We start from the raw sequence: 16,723 nt of genomic DNA, 5'->3' as shown, positions 1-16,723 counted from the left end.
CCTAAGAGCCCATCTCCTGACAAACCTCACCTGATAGCACTGAGATTCACTTCGGTTGGGGATGCAACTGAAACACAGAACAAAGGGTTTTCTGAAACTCATTTTCTGCTTTGCTAGAGATTCTATCCCAGCTGGCAATACAAACACGTGCACACAAAAACTGCTAGAACGTTCTGTCCTCATCCCATGGCTCCCACCACAAACAAACAAAAAAACAAAAAAACAATCCCAGAAGACTGAGCTGGAAGGTTGGGTGTCATTTATTGACAGCAATTTACACACGTTTGTTTTCTTCCTGTGGTCTTTTCCTTCAAAGCACAGGCACAGAGCCCTCTAGAGGGGCAGTCTTGGAACAAAGGAGCCAGGAATGCAGGATGCACACATCTTTGGCAGGCACATTCAGCCCCAGCAGGATGCAATCTTTCAAGTTGGAATTCCGGCGGGTATTTGAGAGACACCAAGGTGGGGGCTGGAGAGGAAGTCTTCCAGAGGACTCACATCTCAGTCCAGGCCTGCTCTCTCACTATCCAAGTCCATCCCAGTCGTAGGACCCTTGGGGGGCAGCAAATCAGGCCCACCCACCTTCACAGGGGCAGATTCCTCAACCCATGCCCAGTTTGCACACACCTGCTTCCGCTGGCCCCACAGTTAATCAGCCTTATGGTAAGAGACAGACCACTTCCTCTCTGACACTCCCCAGCACCTCTCTTCAGCTGGGTCTGTGCCGGAACCACTGGAAAAAATAGAGGCCCGAGTTCTCGATTCGACTGTGTGCCATCTTCTTCAAATCTTGAGTAAATGATGGGTTGGAGGATACGCGTTTACTCAGGCTCACAACTGTGCTCCCCAGCCCATCACACATGTGCCCCTGCCTTTCTTCTGCCAATTGCCAGTGTTTAGGCTGGAGCTCCAGCAGGCCCTGAAGAGCCAAGCTGGTCTGCGTAGGCACTTGGCAATTTTTGGTAGGGAGGTGGATAAAAAAGTGGATGGAAATGAGAAGAATGAAACAGTTTCGTCCGATAGAGTAATAAGAGATCCGAAGTGATTTTACTTTTATTTCTTTCACTTTAAGCCAATCACGAAATTTCACAGTGATTCTGGGGGGGCGGGGGGGTGGGGTGGGCAGAAGGAAGGCGGTGTTAAGAATCCTCGGGGCTGTGGCCCAGATGGCCCGAGGAGGTGCAGGCAGGGCAGGCCTCACTGCGGCAGCTGAAGGAGCACCGACTGCCCGGCTGGCAGGTAGGTGATGTTCCGAGAGCGTGAGAGCTGGTATGCGATGTCTTCCGCGGCTTCCAGCTTGCGCAGCTCAATCAGGCCATCGCCCGCAGTGGCAAGCGAGTTGGCGATCAGCTCGGCGGCCTTGGAATCGCCCTCAGCAGAGATGATAGCTGCCTTCTTTTGCTGCTCGGCCTAAGAGAGCAGAGGAGGAGAGAGACCAAGATCACACCTCAGGGTCTTGGAGGGCAGGCTACAGCCTCGAAGGCCCAGGTTAGGCACCTATACTGGTTCCTGAAGGAATTCCTGGAATTTGCCTCCCCCTCTGGATGGGGTCAACACTGGCCACCTGATCCTCCTGTCCTGTACCGCCCACTTCTCATCACTGTAGGGACACACTTCTGTTGCCTGCATCAACGGCTGTCTTATTTCAAAGTCTTCATTAATATTCACAGCAACCTAGTCTGGCCGCCCTACTCTGAGCCAGGAGGAGCCCAGGCCAAGGAAAACGGAAGAGAAAGAAAGGTGGAATCATTCCCCAGGTTCATCTTTCCCCCCCAGTCCCAAGTCAATGACTTTCACCAAAACCAGTGTAGCTAAGTAGGAAAAGCAGGCATGCGTGATACTCCCTAGAGGAACCTACCAGCTCAAGTGGTTCCTGACTGGGAACTCAGGCACCCAGAATGAGATCTCTTAGGCCATCTCCTAGGCTTTCCCTACCTGTATCGACAGGACCTCTATCTATAATGCATGACCTTCGGAGGCATGTGAGGAGTACAGTACCACGCTTCTCTGAAATTAACACACAATTTTGAAACAGCTAAACGGCTAGGCTCTGTGACTATTCTCTCGATACATGTTTATTGAGCACCTAGGATCCCCAGGCACAGTCTTAAATATGTCAGAGTCTTAGGTAGACACAAAGTAAAAAAAAGTCTCTGTTCACAGTTTGCATTCTCTAAAGTTAAATGCTGGCCACCCATATATCCCTCTTTTCCTTGATTTTAAGGACTCAGTGGTCTTCGATTAGAATACCAACTCACGAGAATTAGTGGTGAGAAGGGGACAGCAAGAAATAAATACACCTCTGCGGAGACCAGGAAGACCAGGCTGCTATGCAAATACACTGTGTCCCATCACTCTCTGACACATCTGGATGGATTTAAGCACTCGGAAAAAAATCAACTGACAGCAGAGCATCTGGCGCAACGTCTGATCCTTTTGGCTGTCGGCTTGCACTGTGTAACTACGGTTAAAAATGACTTCTCAGTGAAACTGAAAATATTACAGGAAAAAACATTTTTATTCGTAGGAGTGTTTCTGATCTTACGGAAGTGGAAAAAAAATGACCCTTCAGTGATTTAGGAACGTTTACTTCACATATCCCTGACTGGACCCCAAGGCTCTGGAACCAATTGCAGGAGTACAGTCCCTGCAATCCCCTTCCAATGATCCCGGAAAGAGAGATGACAGATGATGAATTTCCAGGCCACCCAGCAAACGAGGAGGCTGAGCACAAGAGAAAGGGGAGAGAGGCTCCTCCATCTGGTTGAACGCTCACCTTTTCCACCACAAATCTGGCCCTCTCCGCTTCCTGCTGGGCCACCTGTTTGGCTTCTACCGCTTCTGTGAACTCCTTCCCGAAAGTCAGATGCGTCTAAGGGGAGACAGTGAGTGTGATGAGGCAGTGTAATTGCTTAGACAGCGTGGCTGTGAGGCCCCCGTGGCCACTGGAAGGAAGGGGCCAGGAATGGCTCTAGCAGCTGGAGGCATCGTGAGGCCAGAACACCCTTTCACCTCCATATCCATGTCCAAACAGAGTTTATGCCCCAGAATCCTCAGCTGCCCAAACTGCTCCTGTACATCATTCTATCACTCTCAGTGTGACGGTCACAAGTAAAAGACGGCCCACAGGCACCGAAGGTATCTATTCAACTGACCACCTCCCTAGGGGAGGAGACCTGTGGGTTCTAGGACCCCACCACAGACTAGTACTCTTCCAAGGTCCTGTGATGGTCTGTTTGACGCCTCCAGGGAGGCCGGATGGAAAACTGAGCCCCTGAGAGTGAAGGAGGCAGCTGGTTCTCAGGAATTCAAGAGCCTGATGCTCTGTGCTTATAGATTAACCAGTCCACTTCTTTCTCACAGCACCTCCAACACAAAACAGGAAGAGGAAGACAGAACGTGGAACGCAAATCATGGTATTCCCTACGAGTGAGTGCTTCTGGTAAAGGGTTTAAAAGAGAAGGCAGGTAAAGCTATTGCTTCGGGAGAGGGTTTAAAATTCTGATTATCCACAGACCTTCCTTAATAACATAAATAACAGACTTGGCTGAACTGACTGTCTCTAATGATGATAGAAACAATGGGAAAAGATCTCGGAACTCCTAATGCCTAGTCTAGAATGATTTACTTATTTATCCAACTGTTTACTAAAAAGGAAGACATACAAGGGAAGAATAGCGTTGGTTTTGTTATTAAATTCTATTTGTTTCATTCTCTCCTCTACTCTCCCAAACTCTGCTTTTTTGTTGTTTAATATAAGTAGCTCAAAATTTGATACTGAAGAGTATCATGGTCCCACTGCCTTCCAGAATTCTTAACACTTCTGACTCTTAAACTGCACTGTTCTACTTTGCCTGTTCCACTTTTGGACTCTTGTTCAAAGTTTGGGGAAGAAAATAATCCTGAGAGATGAAAAATGAAATGTGCAATTAAGGAATAAAATTTCTTTCTAAAAGGGCCAGCTGAGGGCAGCAAATTCTCCACAAAATCTAATTTTCTTCTCACACCTCTTAGATATGGTTTCTTGTGGTCAGCCCACATTTCCCCAGAACGGACTATGTGGTTAAAGTCTAGCAAAATGCCAAGCTTCTCCTTAGGTTTTTACTTAGCATTTTCTCACAGCCAAGGTGTTCAGGTTAAACTAAGTGGGAGAGCCTGAGGAATCGCTTGTCAGAGGAGCCAAATGGCTGCAGCCTGGCATCTTGCCAGTAGAGGGAGCCCACAAGCCCTTCAACTGCCAGCAATTGGTGCAAGGTGGAGCCGAGGCCTGAGGGCTAGCACCTGGTGTTGTAGTGTGACTGTTTAAACAGCTGCACAGATGTTGAGGGGGAAATGGTGCCTTTCCCTAGCGATGCACAGGAGAAAGGAACAGGAAACACTCTACCTCACCACTCCAACAAATCGCTCCAAATGTTTTTTTCCCAGAAATCTAGAAACATGACCCTGCCCCTTGCCTCCTCAATCTGAAATGCTATTCCACCTGTATTGCTTTCTGCCTGAGTTATGGCATTCAATATCATATAAATACACAGATATGCAGTCTCAGGAGGACAGCTTATGCCTCAGAGGTGTCCCTTGCCCCCCATACCAGGCTTTGGGGAACAGAACCCTTCACTTACACTCTATCACCTTTCACTGAGGTTCTCAGAGCTCACCTCACTGAGCTTTGGACTCTAAGTGTTAGGAAATTCCCAGGGGTCAGGTTGGGAGGTCTGCACTAGGGAGAAAGACTATCCGAGTGGTTCTCTGGTCTCATCGGGCAGCTTCTTCCTGTGTCAAACAAGGTTAACAAGACATCACTTCCTGAGATCTCGGGAACACTCATGGTTTGGGGAACGAGAAAAAAAACTCACGGTTAGATTACCCAAGAGGGTAGGGCCACAAGTCAAAAGAAAAATGTGTGTGACAGAGGTGAAATAAAAGAAACTTGTCTGAAAATAAACCCAAGGAGAGAGCCTCATACAGTCACGAAGTTTCCACGCTTTCAAGTCTCACATCTAGGAAAGTGGAAGGCAGAAACTAAGAGTGTCTAGCTAGAAATGGAGCCAGGCACCTCAACAAGCACTGAAGCCCCTCCCTGCAGGCTCCCCAAGGATCTTACCAAGGACACATCATCCAGAATGAGCCCGAAGGTTGCAGCCCTCTCCGTAAGGTCGTCGCTCACCTGTCTGGAGACCAGCTCTCTCTGGGTGATGAGTTCTCCAGCATCGAAGCGAGCCTGGTTCCAAGGGAGGGCAGAGGAGCCGGTCAGGATAATGAGGAAGCAGAAAGGAAACCAAGAACCTACCAGCTACATCCAATCCGCCCACTGCCAAGCTCTCCCTGCCCCCTAGTGTTCTCTTGGCCGTGCTCTCGGCTTATGGCTGAGGCCCTGTCCACTCACCACCACAGACTTGAGGATCTCTGTAGTGATGGAGGGCAGCACTCGCTCATCATAGTCCTCTCCAATGCTGGTGTAGATGCGGGGAAGCTGGCTAGCAACAGGCCGGAAAAGGATGCGCAGGGTGATGTTGACATTCTGTAAATCTTAGGGAAGAAGACAAATGCTGGAGTTAAAAATAAAAATCACAATGGCCTTCCATGTGACCTCTCCTACCCCAAATTTGCTATAAATTATAAGTAAAGTTGCTGATTATAGGACCCTAGAGGGCAAGGAGCACAAGTGCTGGTTTCCTTGGTCGGGAACCCAGAAGAGGATCCGTTAGGAACTTAAAGGTTTCCAGTGACGATGGCTTTTCGGTATGTCCTGAATGCCCTCTGATATAAGCAATTAAGATTATAAGTCTAGTAGGCACTATGGGATATTTGGAACACTGAATATTTTAAGTAAACAGCTAGGTCAATGCCAAGAATTCTAGGGTGAGGCCTTTCCAAGGCTTGGTGAATATGGCCCAAGTCAGGAGCATGCTTTAGAGAAGTTTCCTTGGCTTCAGCAGAAATAGTCCACTTTGGATTGGACGAGCAGTCAAAAGGCCTGGGCTGCAGTCCCACTCTGCTGTTTACTAATTATGTGACCTCCCTCACTAAGCCTTAGTGAATCTCAGCTTAGTTCCTTGTCTGTAAGAATGGAGATGATTTCATCTGCCTTCCAGGCACATTGGGGGAAACTGATGGAGAAAACAAATATAAAAGCACTCTGTCAAAGTGCAACAGATGTAAGGGGCTATCAGAATCATCTAGAGCCCACTTTTCATTACTCGGCTGGTCAAAGGACCCAGGGAGGGAAATCCAACTTCTCCTGACAATTCAGGCCTGCTCAGAGCTAAAGTAATGTCACAGCTTCCTGTAGTCATCAAAAAATGAACCAACTACTGAGACAGAGTCCTGAACCAGGCACCAAGAAACCTGGGAAATGTATACACACAAGTCCCTGATCTCTGGAAGTCTCTATCGACAGTTTTGAAGATAAGAACATAATGTATCCTTAGAACAACTGCCAAACAGTAGAGAAAGAAATCCCAAAGAAGTGGGAAGTTTAGATTTTATGTTTCTCAGAGAACATCCCACCTTTGATTTCCTCTTTTGTAGTAGGCAAGCTAGATCCTTTACCAGAGGTTCCTTCCTCTCTCTGGCCAGAAGATACAAGACAGATTATGCAATACCAATTTGCCCTTCTCCCGCCTCTGCCTGACACACTGCTCACTCTACAGTTCCAGCTTAGACGTAAGTTCCCTGCAGGTGCCTGCCCAGCCGCCCATGGAGCTAGCTGCTCTCCTCTCTGCTCCCCAGACACTTCGTACGAGCTTGGCTCTAACACACTCCACCAGACTTGTTTGTTCACAAGTCTCTCTCTCTAGCTAGACTGAGCTCCTAAAGGCCCCTGCTTTAGTCATCTTTGAACTATCCCACCCTCCGACCCAGCACAGTTACAGTGCTGAGGAATAGCACCGAAGGCATCAAGTGTTATCGAGATGATAAACCAACGTTCATGTGACCCTCTCCTCTTGCTGTGGAAATGTCACTTCTGAGCCGGCATCTGCTATTCCATTTACTGCCTGTGCACCTCTGTGTGTAGGATGGTGGGGAGAACAGTGATAGCAATTCATTTTAGGTTCCAACTGACAATCTATTGGGGTGTGGGACACCAGGGGACTGCTCTCAGGAATGTGGGCCTCAGCCTGTGAGATAATGATGGGAGGTCAGCGCTGCTGGAAAGAGAGGTCTTAGAAAGCAAGGCAAAGGGTAAGTCAGCTGTGAGGGCAAACAGAATAGCTAGAGATCGCTTTATATAGTCACTCTGGGGAACAAGAACCAACAGAAAGGGTCAACTGAGAGAGCAAAGGCACTTAGATTTCTTTAATTGGATCACTAGGTAACTCTTGAAATAGATCTGTGTGTATTTCTCTAAATTTGTACAGTTGTGTGTGTACCTGAAGTGTGTATTTTTTCCTCTGGATCCACATAAAACTCTCCAGAGAAAATACACTAGGAATTCTTAGGTGAAGTTCAACCTCTTCTGGATCCCATAGTACCCCTTCCACCCTCTCTACCTAACCCACAGGCAAGACTCACCTTTGCTACCAGTGATTACTGGCACATTACGTGGTCGAGAGCGGCAGTCAAAGATAATTGGTTTCTGTACCCAAGGGATGAGAAAGTGAGTCCCTTCCCCTACCACGATGTCCTGCACTCCACGGAACCGGTCAAAGATGACAGCTCTGTGCCCAGCGTCCACTAGGAATGAAGGATGACAGGTCAGAAAAATCCCCTCACCCTTTCCCCAAAAGAATCATGCCTTTTGAAAGATTCTTGGTGCTTTCTGTCCATTTATTAAGTCTCCCCTCTCCTGCTCTGTCTTCCTGTATTTCTGGTCTCTAGAGGCTTCTAAATAGCTACAAAACTAAGCAACCACTTCCTGTCTCCATGTGTCTTCCCAAGGACTTTGGTAATAGGATCTATTCCTCAGCATCCTTTCTCCTTGAAACAATTGACTGCTGGTTTTCTGATTAACCACCCCATCCCCAAGCTCCCACCAACACATTTCCAGAAATCATCTCCCAAAACTTCTTTCTAAAACTCCCCAAGGTCTTCACTGTTACCACAGTCCAACCTAATTCCAATTTAACCCAGTGTTCCCAGAAGTAGCACCCCCACTATGGAAATCCTAAAACATGGAAGGCCACACTCTTTCTTTCTAATAGCTTGCTTCTCTAAGGTTTCAAAGGGTTACAGAGTTGTCTTGTTGATTCCGAGAGAAACTGATGATGGTGATTACTGTCTAGTTGTGTGGGGGTAGCCAAAAAGATTAGAGTATAAAGCTGTGCCACATAAGCCAAGCAGGCTCTTCAGATCATCTGCTTTCTGTGTCTGCCTTTCTGGACATTAGCATTGGTTCAAATATCTTCGTTCTGAAATGAATCCTCCTCTTGTTGGACATCACACACGACGTGAGTCAATCCACTGCTGCTTTCCAACAGTGAAAATTAGAGAATATCGCAGTTGGAAGGGGGCTTAAAGATAAACTAGTTCAATCCCATTGCTTGACCAGTGAGGAAACTGTGACTTGCTTAAAATCAGACAGCAGAATAGAAGAAAAGCCAGCTTAAACCCCTGCCACAGTGTTAAAAGCTATGCGATGCATCTCGAAGATATTTTCTCTGCAACAAACCAACTGCAGCAGAGCAAAAGCTCCTGCTCAGGACAAGGTTACTACAGTTCTAAAGCCTTGTTGAGTTCTTCCACACGCAAGCAGAAGAGACAAATGAGATTTCCACTTCAGCTAGCCCGTGAGGCCCTGACACTCTGCTGCAGCATCTGGGTGGTGCAGCATCACTTCAAAGTAACAAGAGCAGCTGGCAACATCCAACCAGCAACCAGGCTGGTAGGCTCTTTGTGAATAAAGGCTCTGAGAGAACCTATGGCTAAAAGAACAGAGGCTCTGATGACAATGCAACCATATACTGTGGAATGGCAGTAGGTGAGTCCTCTTGGTCACAAACACATTCGCAGACAGCATCACTACCATCAGGAGTGTCCTATGGGCTGTGTAGACCAATAGAAATCCTCCAGCACAGGGCAATGACCCACCACCCTTCAGTGCCTCACCATTATACAAGGCAGAGTTCACCACGCCTCCGGCAACAGCTAAGGCCAGACCGAACTTGCCAATGGACTCAAACACTTTAGCAGCCATGTCTCCTTCTGCTGGACCCACTCACACCTAAGAGGGTAAAAACAAAACAAAACAATTTGATCCCCAAATCCTCAAAGAAAGCCCTCTCTGTTGCAAAATATTCACTTCTCAAGCTAGCTATTTATTTCCCCATTTCTGAGATCTCTAAACCATTCACTAAAAGACACCTAATAAATAACACTCTACGGCCTGGAAAATTGTAGTATCAATTCCTCTGCTTTTTTTTTTCTTTTTCTACTACTTAAGAAAAGGGGGCTGGAGCACTTCTTCAATAATGGGAATGACGCATGGGCTTAATACCCATAGGGAACTTAGTACCACACTAAACCACCCTATTTTCTGGACAAGCAGGCCCCAACGACAAAGGCTGTGTGGCTGGTTCTGCGCAATTCTGGTTTGGAATAATAACCCAAAGAATGTGCTACATGGTGATTCCCACAGCAAAATGATAATAATAGCTAACCTTTATATCAGACAGTCTTCTACTGGCAATTTAATCCTCACACCAACCTCTATGAAGTAGATTATTACGGATGAGGAAACTGAGGCACACAGAGGGGTTACATGAGCTGTCCAAGCAAGATCACAGTTATTAAGTGGCAAAACCAGGATTAGAACTTGGAGGTCTAATTCTAAAAGACACAGCTTAATTCCTCATCATATTGCTTCTCAACATCAGGTATTAAGAATGACCTGCTATTATGGAAGCAAGAGCTAGATGACATTTGGGGACCAAAATAACAAAGAACAATTGGGAGGGTAGGGCTGAGGCGGGATGGGCGGGAGCACAGTTGAACCAACCAGAATCCACTCCAGCACTTTTGAATACCCCGCCCCACGGTCTCCGTGCACTTCAATCTCAAATCCTCCCTCCTTTCTTCCCAGACTTCAATTCCTGAGACTACCTTGCCCTCTCTTTCTGCATTTAAACATTCCTATCCCAGGGCCAGGACGCCCAGCCTTTATTACTCAGTCTTTCCATTTCTAATAGCTTCTGCATTATTTCTCACCCTGCCCCCATACACACCTCCCTTACTCTACGCAACTCCTGGCTCGTCTTGGGCTCACCCCCTTACCCCGTTCCCACGAGGCGGACCCACGCATGCACGACGCTAGCCCAAACTACGAATGGGAATGCAGAAAGGGACTGCAGAGTTGCCCAGACGCGGACCGCAGCCATTCCCCTACCTTCTCACCTGCCTCCACTCTGACCTCCACATGAATTCTCCAGCCACACATACTGCGCATGCGCCCAACAGCTCCTCCTCTTCCCCGCCTTCCTTCCAAGATCCGCGCCTCCTATTGGTAGAGACGAGCGCCGTGCATTCTGGGAAGTGTGGCTCGACGCTTTGCCCTGGTTCCTTGGCTCTTCGCAGGTGAACTACAATTCCCGAAGAGCCGTGCAGCCGCTAGCTCAAGCTGAAAAACCTTTTCTCTTTGGTGGTAAAAGCCTAGAGGTTGCCGCAACGCCTTTTGGGGGCTGTAGTGCCTTGGGGATAAATGCACGTGCCTGTCCTGAACCGGTTCTAGAGCATCCGTGAAGGTGGGCCCTAGGGCCGTCGGAAAGAGTTGCTGTTCCTGCGACTGGTGGAGCGATGGGCTGGGGCAAGTTTACCCTGATTAAAGAGCACGCGTGGGCGCCTTGGAGAATGTTGTGATGAAATAACTGGTGGGCTGAGAGACCTTGAAGGAAACCGAAGGGCCGCCTTAATTCACAGCCCTGCGTGGAAACGCCCAGAGAGTCGTGGGACCTTGATTGCCAAAGCCAGAGAGAATGTTAGAAATCATCTGAGCTAGAAAACGAGGCCCAGAGAGAGGAAGGTATTCATTCAGGGTCAAGCACCGATTTAGCAAAAGGGCTTGGCTTAGAGGCCAGGTCTCATGATGGACACATTTTTTTAAAAAACATCTTATTTGGAAAAGTTGCAAGAATAGTACAAAGAACTAGTGTATCTTTTACTCAAATTCATCTATTGCTAATAATTTGCTCCATTTACTTTTTCATTTGCTCCCTCTCTCCTTTCCTCCTTCCTCCTCATATTCTCCCCCACCCCACCCAATAAGGACATTTTCATGTGTAACTTGAGTAACTTTAATATACCTGATGAATTCCAGTTTTGTCCATTGACCCAATAATGAACTTTATAGCAACCGCTCCCTCCCCCACTACACACGATGCAGTGTAACATTAGGTACTGTATTTTTCATATTGCTTTAGTCTCCTTTAATCCTAAAATTTTCTTTGGCCTTCCTGTCTTTTACTGCATTAAAAAAAAAAAGAAGAAGAAGAAGAATGAATTTCATTTTGGGTTTGTCTGATGTTTCCTCTTGATTAGATTCAGGTTTTGCATTCTTAGCTGGAATACTCTCTAAGTGGTGTATGGACGCTTAATTTTGATGAAACTTGGCCCGTTTCTGGATTCTAGTAGCTTTGGATTCTTTCAACTTCTTTTTCCTGCATTTCACTCCTCACCTCTCCGCCCTCTTCTTTGTCCCCACTTGGCACAATCAAATAACCAGAGATATTCATGGCAGCACTCTTCAGGTGGTATGAGTTTGCTCTAACCAACCACATTTTTTCCCTCTATTAGAATGCAAGCTCTATGAGAGCTGAAAGTTTAGTTCTATTCCCAGAACATAGAATAGTGCTTGGCACACAGTGGACACTCAAGTATTTGCTGAATGAATGAATAATGAAGGACACTGAAGTGGCTTATTAGACAGGCTGTGGCCAGGAAACAGACAGGATGCATGCTCTAGAATCCTGCAAGAATAGCTTTAGTATTATTTCCTTCTATTCTAATCTTATGATCAGAAATGCCGAAAATATTAAAATAAACCAATTTTTGTATAACGTTTTATAATTTTCAAGTCTCTGTATCTGAAGTATCTCACTTGAGCATCATTACAGCCCATTGTCTCTATTTTACAGATAAGGTAGTTGAGGTTCAGAGGCTAAATGACTTAAGTCACTCATCTAGTTAGAACTAGACTGGATTGGAGCCCTATATTCGTTCTACTTCCCCAAATTGTGTCTTAGTAGGCAAGGGTAACAGGAAACTCATGTGACATGAGAGCACTGTGTAGACCTGGGCTAGTTGTAGGTGGAGAGATGGAGAAGATGAAAGATAAATACACTGAGGTGGACATTTGGAATAATTTAACTGATGAGGCAAAGATTAGGGATAGAGCAGCTTTGGCACGTCAGCTCTAGGAATGAGTCCAATTCATTGCTACATAGAGCATTTTCCCCTTTAGCCGCTTTTCCTAGTCAGGTGTGCAGGCTGGGCATAAGAACAAATATGTCTTGAATACTGACTGAGGCCAGTTGCTTCATAAATACATAATCTTACTTAATCCTGTTTTCATATCACTCTTTTGGAAATGAAGAAATGAAGCTTCAGAGAAGTGAAGTAATTTGTTTATAGTCACACAGCTAATAAATGGCAGATAGGTCTGATACCATAGCCTGTGCTTTTCCAAACTGTGGGAATGGGAGCTCTGTAAGCAATATACAAAGGTTGATTCTACTCCCTAGCTCAATGCTAACATGGGAGGGGTGGTAATTACAGCAAACAATTATAGAATATCTCTTTTTCTTCATTCATTTAACACATATGCATTGATTGGAGCCCTATCTATCCCAGACATCATATTAGATGATTGGGGATATGTGTGACTCAATTAAGGGAGGTTTTGACTGAAAGTAACAGAAAAGTGGACTCAACTGGCTTAAGCAATAAGGAAATACATCTTATCAAGTAACAAGGATAGAGCAGTTCTGGGGTTTTGGTTAATTTAGTGGCTCACCAAGGCTATCAGTGATGCAGAGTCTTTCCATCTTTTAGCTCTGCCATTTTCAGGTGTTGACTTTTGTCCTCATGCTTGTCCCCTCAAGGTTACAAGATGACTGCCGAAGGTCCAAGCTTAATGTTCTCACAGAACAATAACCAAAGGTCGGAAGGCAGGAAAAGGGCATGTTACATATTTGTATCCTTTTATCAGAGCGAGGGAAAGTTTCCAGAAGTACCTACTAGACATTCCCTTATGTGTTGTTGGGCAGAATTTTATCATCTGCCCACTTCTAGACCAGTCGTTGGCAAAGGAATGGCATTGCCATGTTGGAACTTAACAAATCAAGAGTCAGCCTCTGGGACTGGGAAGGGGCCTGGCTTCTCCTAAACTGCACGACCACCAAAACCCTAACAAATCAAAATTGGGGTTCTTGTTAGCAGGGAACGAGATGGAAAGGAGAATGGATGTTGGAATTGCAACCGATGGTGTCTGCCACAAGGGGTCTATTTTGGACAGGCTGGTCAAGGAGGCCTCTATGAAGAGATAATGTTTAAGTTAAGAGCTAAAAAAGTGAGATGTGGAAAAGGTTGGTGGGGTGGGAGGAGAGCATTCAAGCAGAGGGAATAGCATGTAACTGGCAGGCACAGACAAGGTTCAACTGATGGAGATAGCCAGAAAAGAGACAAGGAGCCCTTTTTAGATTCAGACAGTTTATTACTTACATAGACACCAAAAAACGAAGAATAGTCAAAGGTACCAGTTCCTAGTGGCCCTATGTCTGGTGACACTGAAACCAATGGGGCCAGATGGCTGCAACACAGATGTTAGGACATCCTGTTGCTGAGGAGCCAATGGCCTGTTGCTGCTAAGGAATATTAGAGTTTACAGCTGTGTCCTTAGGGAGCTGAGGCAGAAAGCCTCAGATCCCATCAGAACCTGGAGGCTATGAGAAACTGTCTCATGGCAACTCTCCTAGTAGGTAGGGAGGGAATGAGAAGTGCCCTAGCAGCAGCTCCTCACAAGATCACAGGAGGATCACAAGGTATTCTCCCAAGACTTTGATTCATCTGAGGTTCCAGCCTTGCCTAAGTGGACTATGTGGAAAAGTGCAAGGTTGCCAGAGTGTCATGGTGGAGCCATTTCCCTACAGTGCAAAGGCTTTGAGGCAGGTTGAAGTTTGTTCCACTGAGGGAACCAAATGAAGATAAATGTGGCCAAGCATAATGAGTAAATGGGAGAGTTACAGAAGATTGCAATAGTGAAATAAACAAGTGCCAGATGTAGGCTTTGCTAAAATGTTTTGTCTTAAATGCAATGAGAAGTCCCTGAAAGTTTCTAAGCAGGAAAGTGGATAATTCCTCCATGGAGAAACAACCAGCTCAAGAAAAAAACCTTCAGATTCTGACAGTTGGAAATCCCCAATGGAAAGCCCAAGCAGGTCATTATAGTGCAATGGTTCTTCAATTTTTTTTATCTTAGGACCCCTTTATATTCTTAAAAGTTATTCAGTACCCCAAAGAGCTTTTAAATTATGGATTATATATATTTGAAATTAAAATGAGAAATTTTAAAAATACTCATTTAAAAATAACAATAATAAACTCATATGTTAACATAGTTTTATGAAAAATAACTATAGTGGTATTATTTTATGCTTTTGCAAATCTCGGGTTCTTCATTCATTGTGTTGTGCTATCACAGGTTGTGTAGCCTCTGGAAGATTCTACCATATACTCAGGAGAGAATAAAAGTTAAAAAAGTAAGTAATGATTTAATATTATCTTAAAAATAATTTTGATTTCAAGTATCTCCTGAAAGGGTCTCAAGGACCTCCAGGGTTACCTGGACCATGTGTGGAGAGCCACTACTTTAGAGTGAAACTCACCATTGGACAAGCACTAATGCACACATGCATGCAAAGCTTCCAACCGGTTTTTCAGTGATTGTATTGCTTGGAGTATTAGAGCAAAGTCTAAGTTACTGTACTGAGATCCTCAAATACAGAAATGTAAGAAGATAGAAGTTAACTTCTGTTTGTTCCACAGGTCATTTAAAGACCAAGCTTCCTTTCATTTCATTCGTTTGCCATCCCTGAAAAGATTATCTTTATCTAACCATGGGCCATCTGTGTTCCAGCTTGCAGGAAGGGAAAATAAACATAAATTCAAGGCAGCAATTTTGGTTTAAACTAACGAAGCAGAAACAGCACATGTAAATTTCACTCCATTTTATTGATTAAAAATTGGTTACGTGACCTCGCCTAGTCACAAAAGAGGCTGAGAAATGTATTCTTTAGCTGGGCAGCCAAGTAGCAAGAAAGAAATGATTTGAGGACTAACCAGCAGTCTGCAGTACCTCACTCTCACATATGAACATTTATACAAGTGATATAAGTTCATTCGAGAAAAGCCACAACATGAAAGAAAAAACAAAACAAATAAAAACAGCTAAGCAAAATGAAAACAAACGAAAGCAACACAAACAAAAAAGTTGGCAGAATTAGACAAGGCAAGGAGCATGGAAAATCTAAACAAACCAACCAACCCTATAATTGATATTCTCAAATAAAGAGAAAGATCCTACCATCCATGAAAGTGGAACAAGATGCCACTAAGAAAAACAGAGATGAGAGATTGAATGTTTTCCCCTAAAATCAAGAACATGCAAAGATGTCCATTCTTATCACCTCTGCTCAACATTAGGAAGTCTGTGCCAGTACAATAGGCAAGAAAAATAGGAAGCATACAGATTGGAAAAGAAGTAAAACCATATTTGTTGCGGCTGTAGAAAATTCTAAAACATTTTTAAAAACCTATTAGAACCAATAAGTGAGTTTAGCAAGGATGTAGGACATAGGTCAATATACAAAGAGTAGCAATAAACATTTTGAAATTTAAAGTTAAAAATGCTATTTACAATAACATCGCAAACGTGAAATACTTAGAGATAAATTTAATAACACTTGTACGATTAAAACCACAAACATTGCTAAGAGAAGTTAAGACACCTAAACAAATGGAGAGCTCTACCATATTCATTGAAGAGAAAATTCAATACTGTTAAAATATCAATTCTTCCTGTGTTGACTTTTTGATTTAAAACAGTCTCAAACAAAATTCCAGAAAGCTTTTTTTTTGTAGAAATTGACAAGCTATTCTAAAATTTATATAGAATTGCAAAGAACCTACAATTGGCAAAACAATTTTGAGAAAGAGAATGAGATTGGAATGTTTAGTGTACATGGACGATGTAGCGTCCATTCATCCATAAAGCTACAGTAGCCTAGAAGGTATGATATTTGTTCTTAATGGACCAGAAGAGAGAATTCAAAAATAAAACCACACATCTGTGGTCAATTGATTTTTGACAAAGATGACAATATTATTCAATTCAATAGTCTTCAAAAAATGGCACTGGAACAGCTGGATTTCTATATAAAAAAAAACAAAAGTACTTGACCCTTATTTTACTCCATACACAAAAATTACCCTGAAATGGATTATGGACACAAACGTAAAAGCTAAAACTTCTAAAACAAAAGCAAGAGAAAATCTTCAGGACCACGGTAAAGATTTCTTTACATAGGACACAAAAAGCACAAACTGTAGAAGAAAAAAATCGATAAATTGGACTTCATTAAAATTAAAACTTCTGTCTATAGCCATGCCACCCTGAACAAGCCCAATCCCATCTGATCTCGGGAGCTAAGCAGTTTCGGGCCTGGTTAGTACTTGGACGGGAGACCACCTAGGAAGACCAGGTGCTATAGGCATGAAAAATAAATAAATAAATAAA

The 16,723-nt window shown here is 44.5% G+C and overlaps 1 protein-coding gene and 1 pseudogene across 4 annotated transcripts; one reads left to right on the top strand and one right to left on the bottom strand.

Annotated features, from left to right (window-relative positions):
* Positions 1-242: 242 nt before the first annotated feature.
* Positions 243-10,419, bottom strand: PHB (prohibitin). 4 transcript variants are annotated; one of them, XM_023524668.1, is made up of 8 exons: positions 10,322-10,381; positions 9,597-9,702; positions 9,046-9,160; positions 7,513-7,674; positions 5,384-5,526; positions 5,102-5,218; positions 2,777-2,872; positions 243-1,410 (listed from the first exon to the last, which is right to left on the bottom strand). In XM_023524668.1, exons 3-8 carry the CDS (start codon positions 9,131-9,133, stop codon positions 1,198-1,200), a joined length of 819 nt encoding a protein of 272 aa, XP_023380436.1. In that variant the 5' UTR covers positions 9,134-9,160; positions 9,597-9,702; positions 10,322-10,381; the 3' UTR covers positions 243-1,197. The 4 variants fall into 4 exon arrangements, with proteins under 4 accessions (XP_023380436.1, XP_023380437.1, XP_011380933.1 ...); XM_023524669.1 differs by having other exon boundaries at positions 10,330-10,348; XM_011382631.2 differs by lacking the exon at positions 9,597-9,702 and having other exon boundaries at positions 10,322-10,419.
* Positions 10,420-16,581: 6,162 nt separating this feature from the next.
* On the top strand, positions 16,582-16,700 carry LOC111732735 (annotated as a pseudogene).
* Positions 16,701-16,723: the final 23 nt, after the last annotated feature.

The sequence above is a fragment of the Pteropus vampyrus genome, unplaced genomic scaffold (genome assembly GCF_000151845.1).
Source record: "Pteropus vampyrus isolate Shadow unplaced genomic scaffold, Pvam_2.0 Scaffold486, whole genome shotgun sequence".
NCBI classification, from domain to species: Eukaryota; Metazoa; Chordata; class Mammalia; order Chiroptera; family Pteropodidae; genus Pteropus; species Pteropus vampyrus.
The sequence above is the reverse complement of the archived record's forward strand: the minus strand, read 5'-3'. Positions and strand labels throughout refer to the sequence as shown.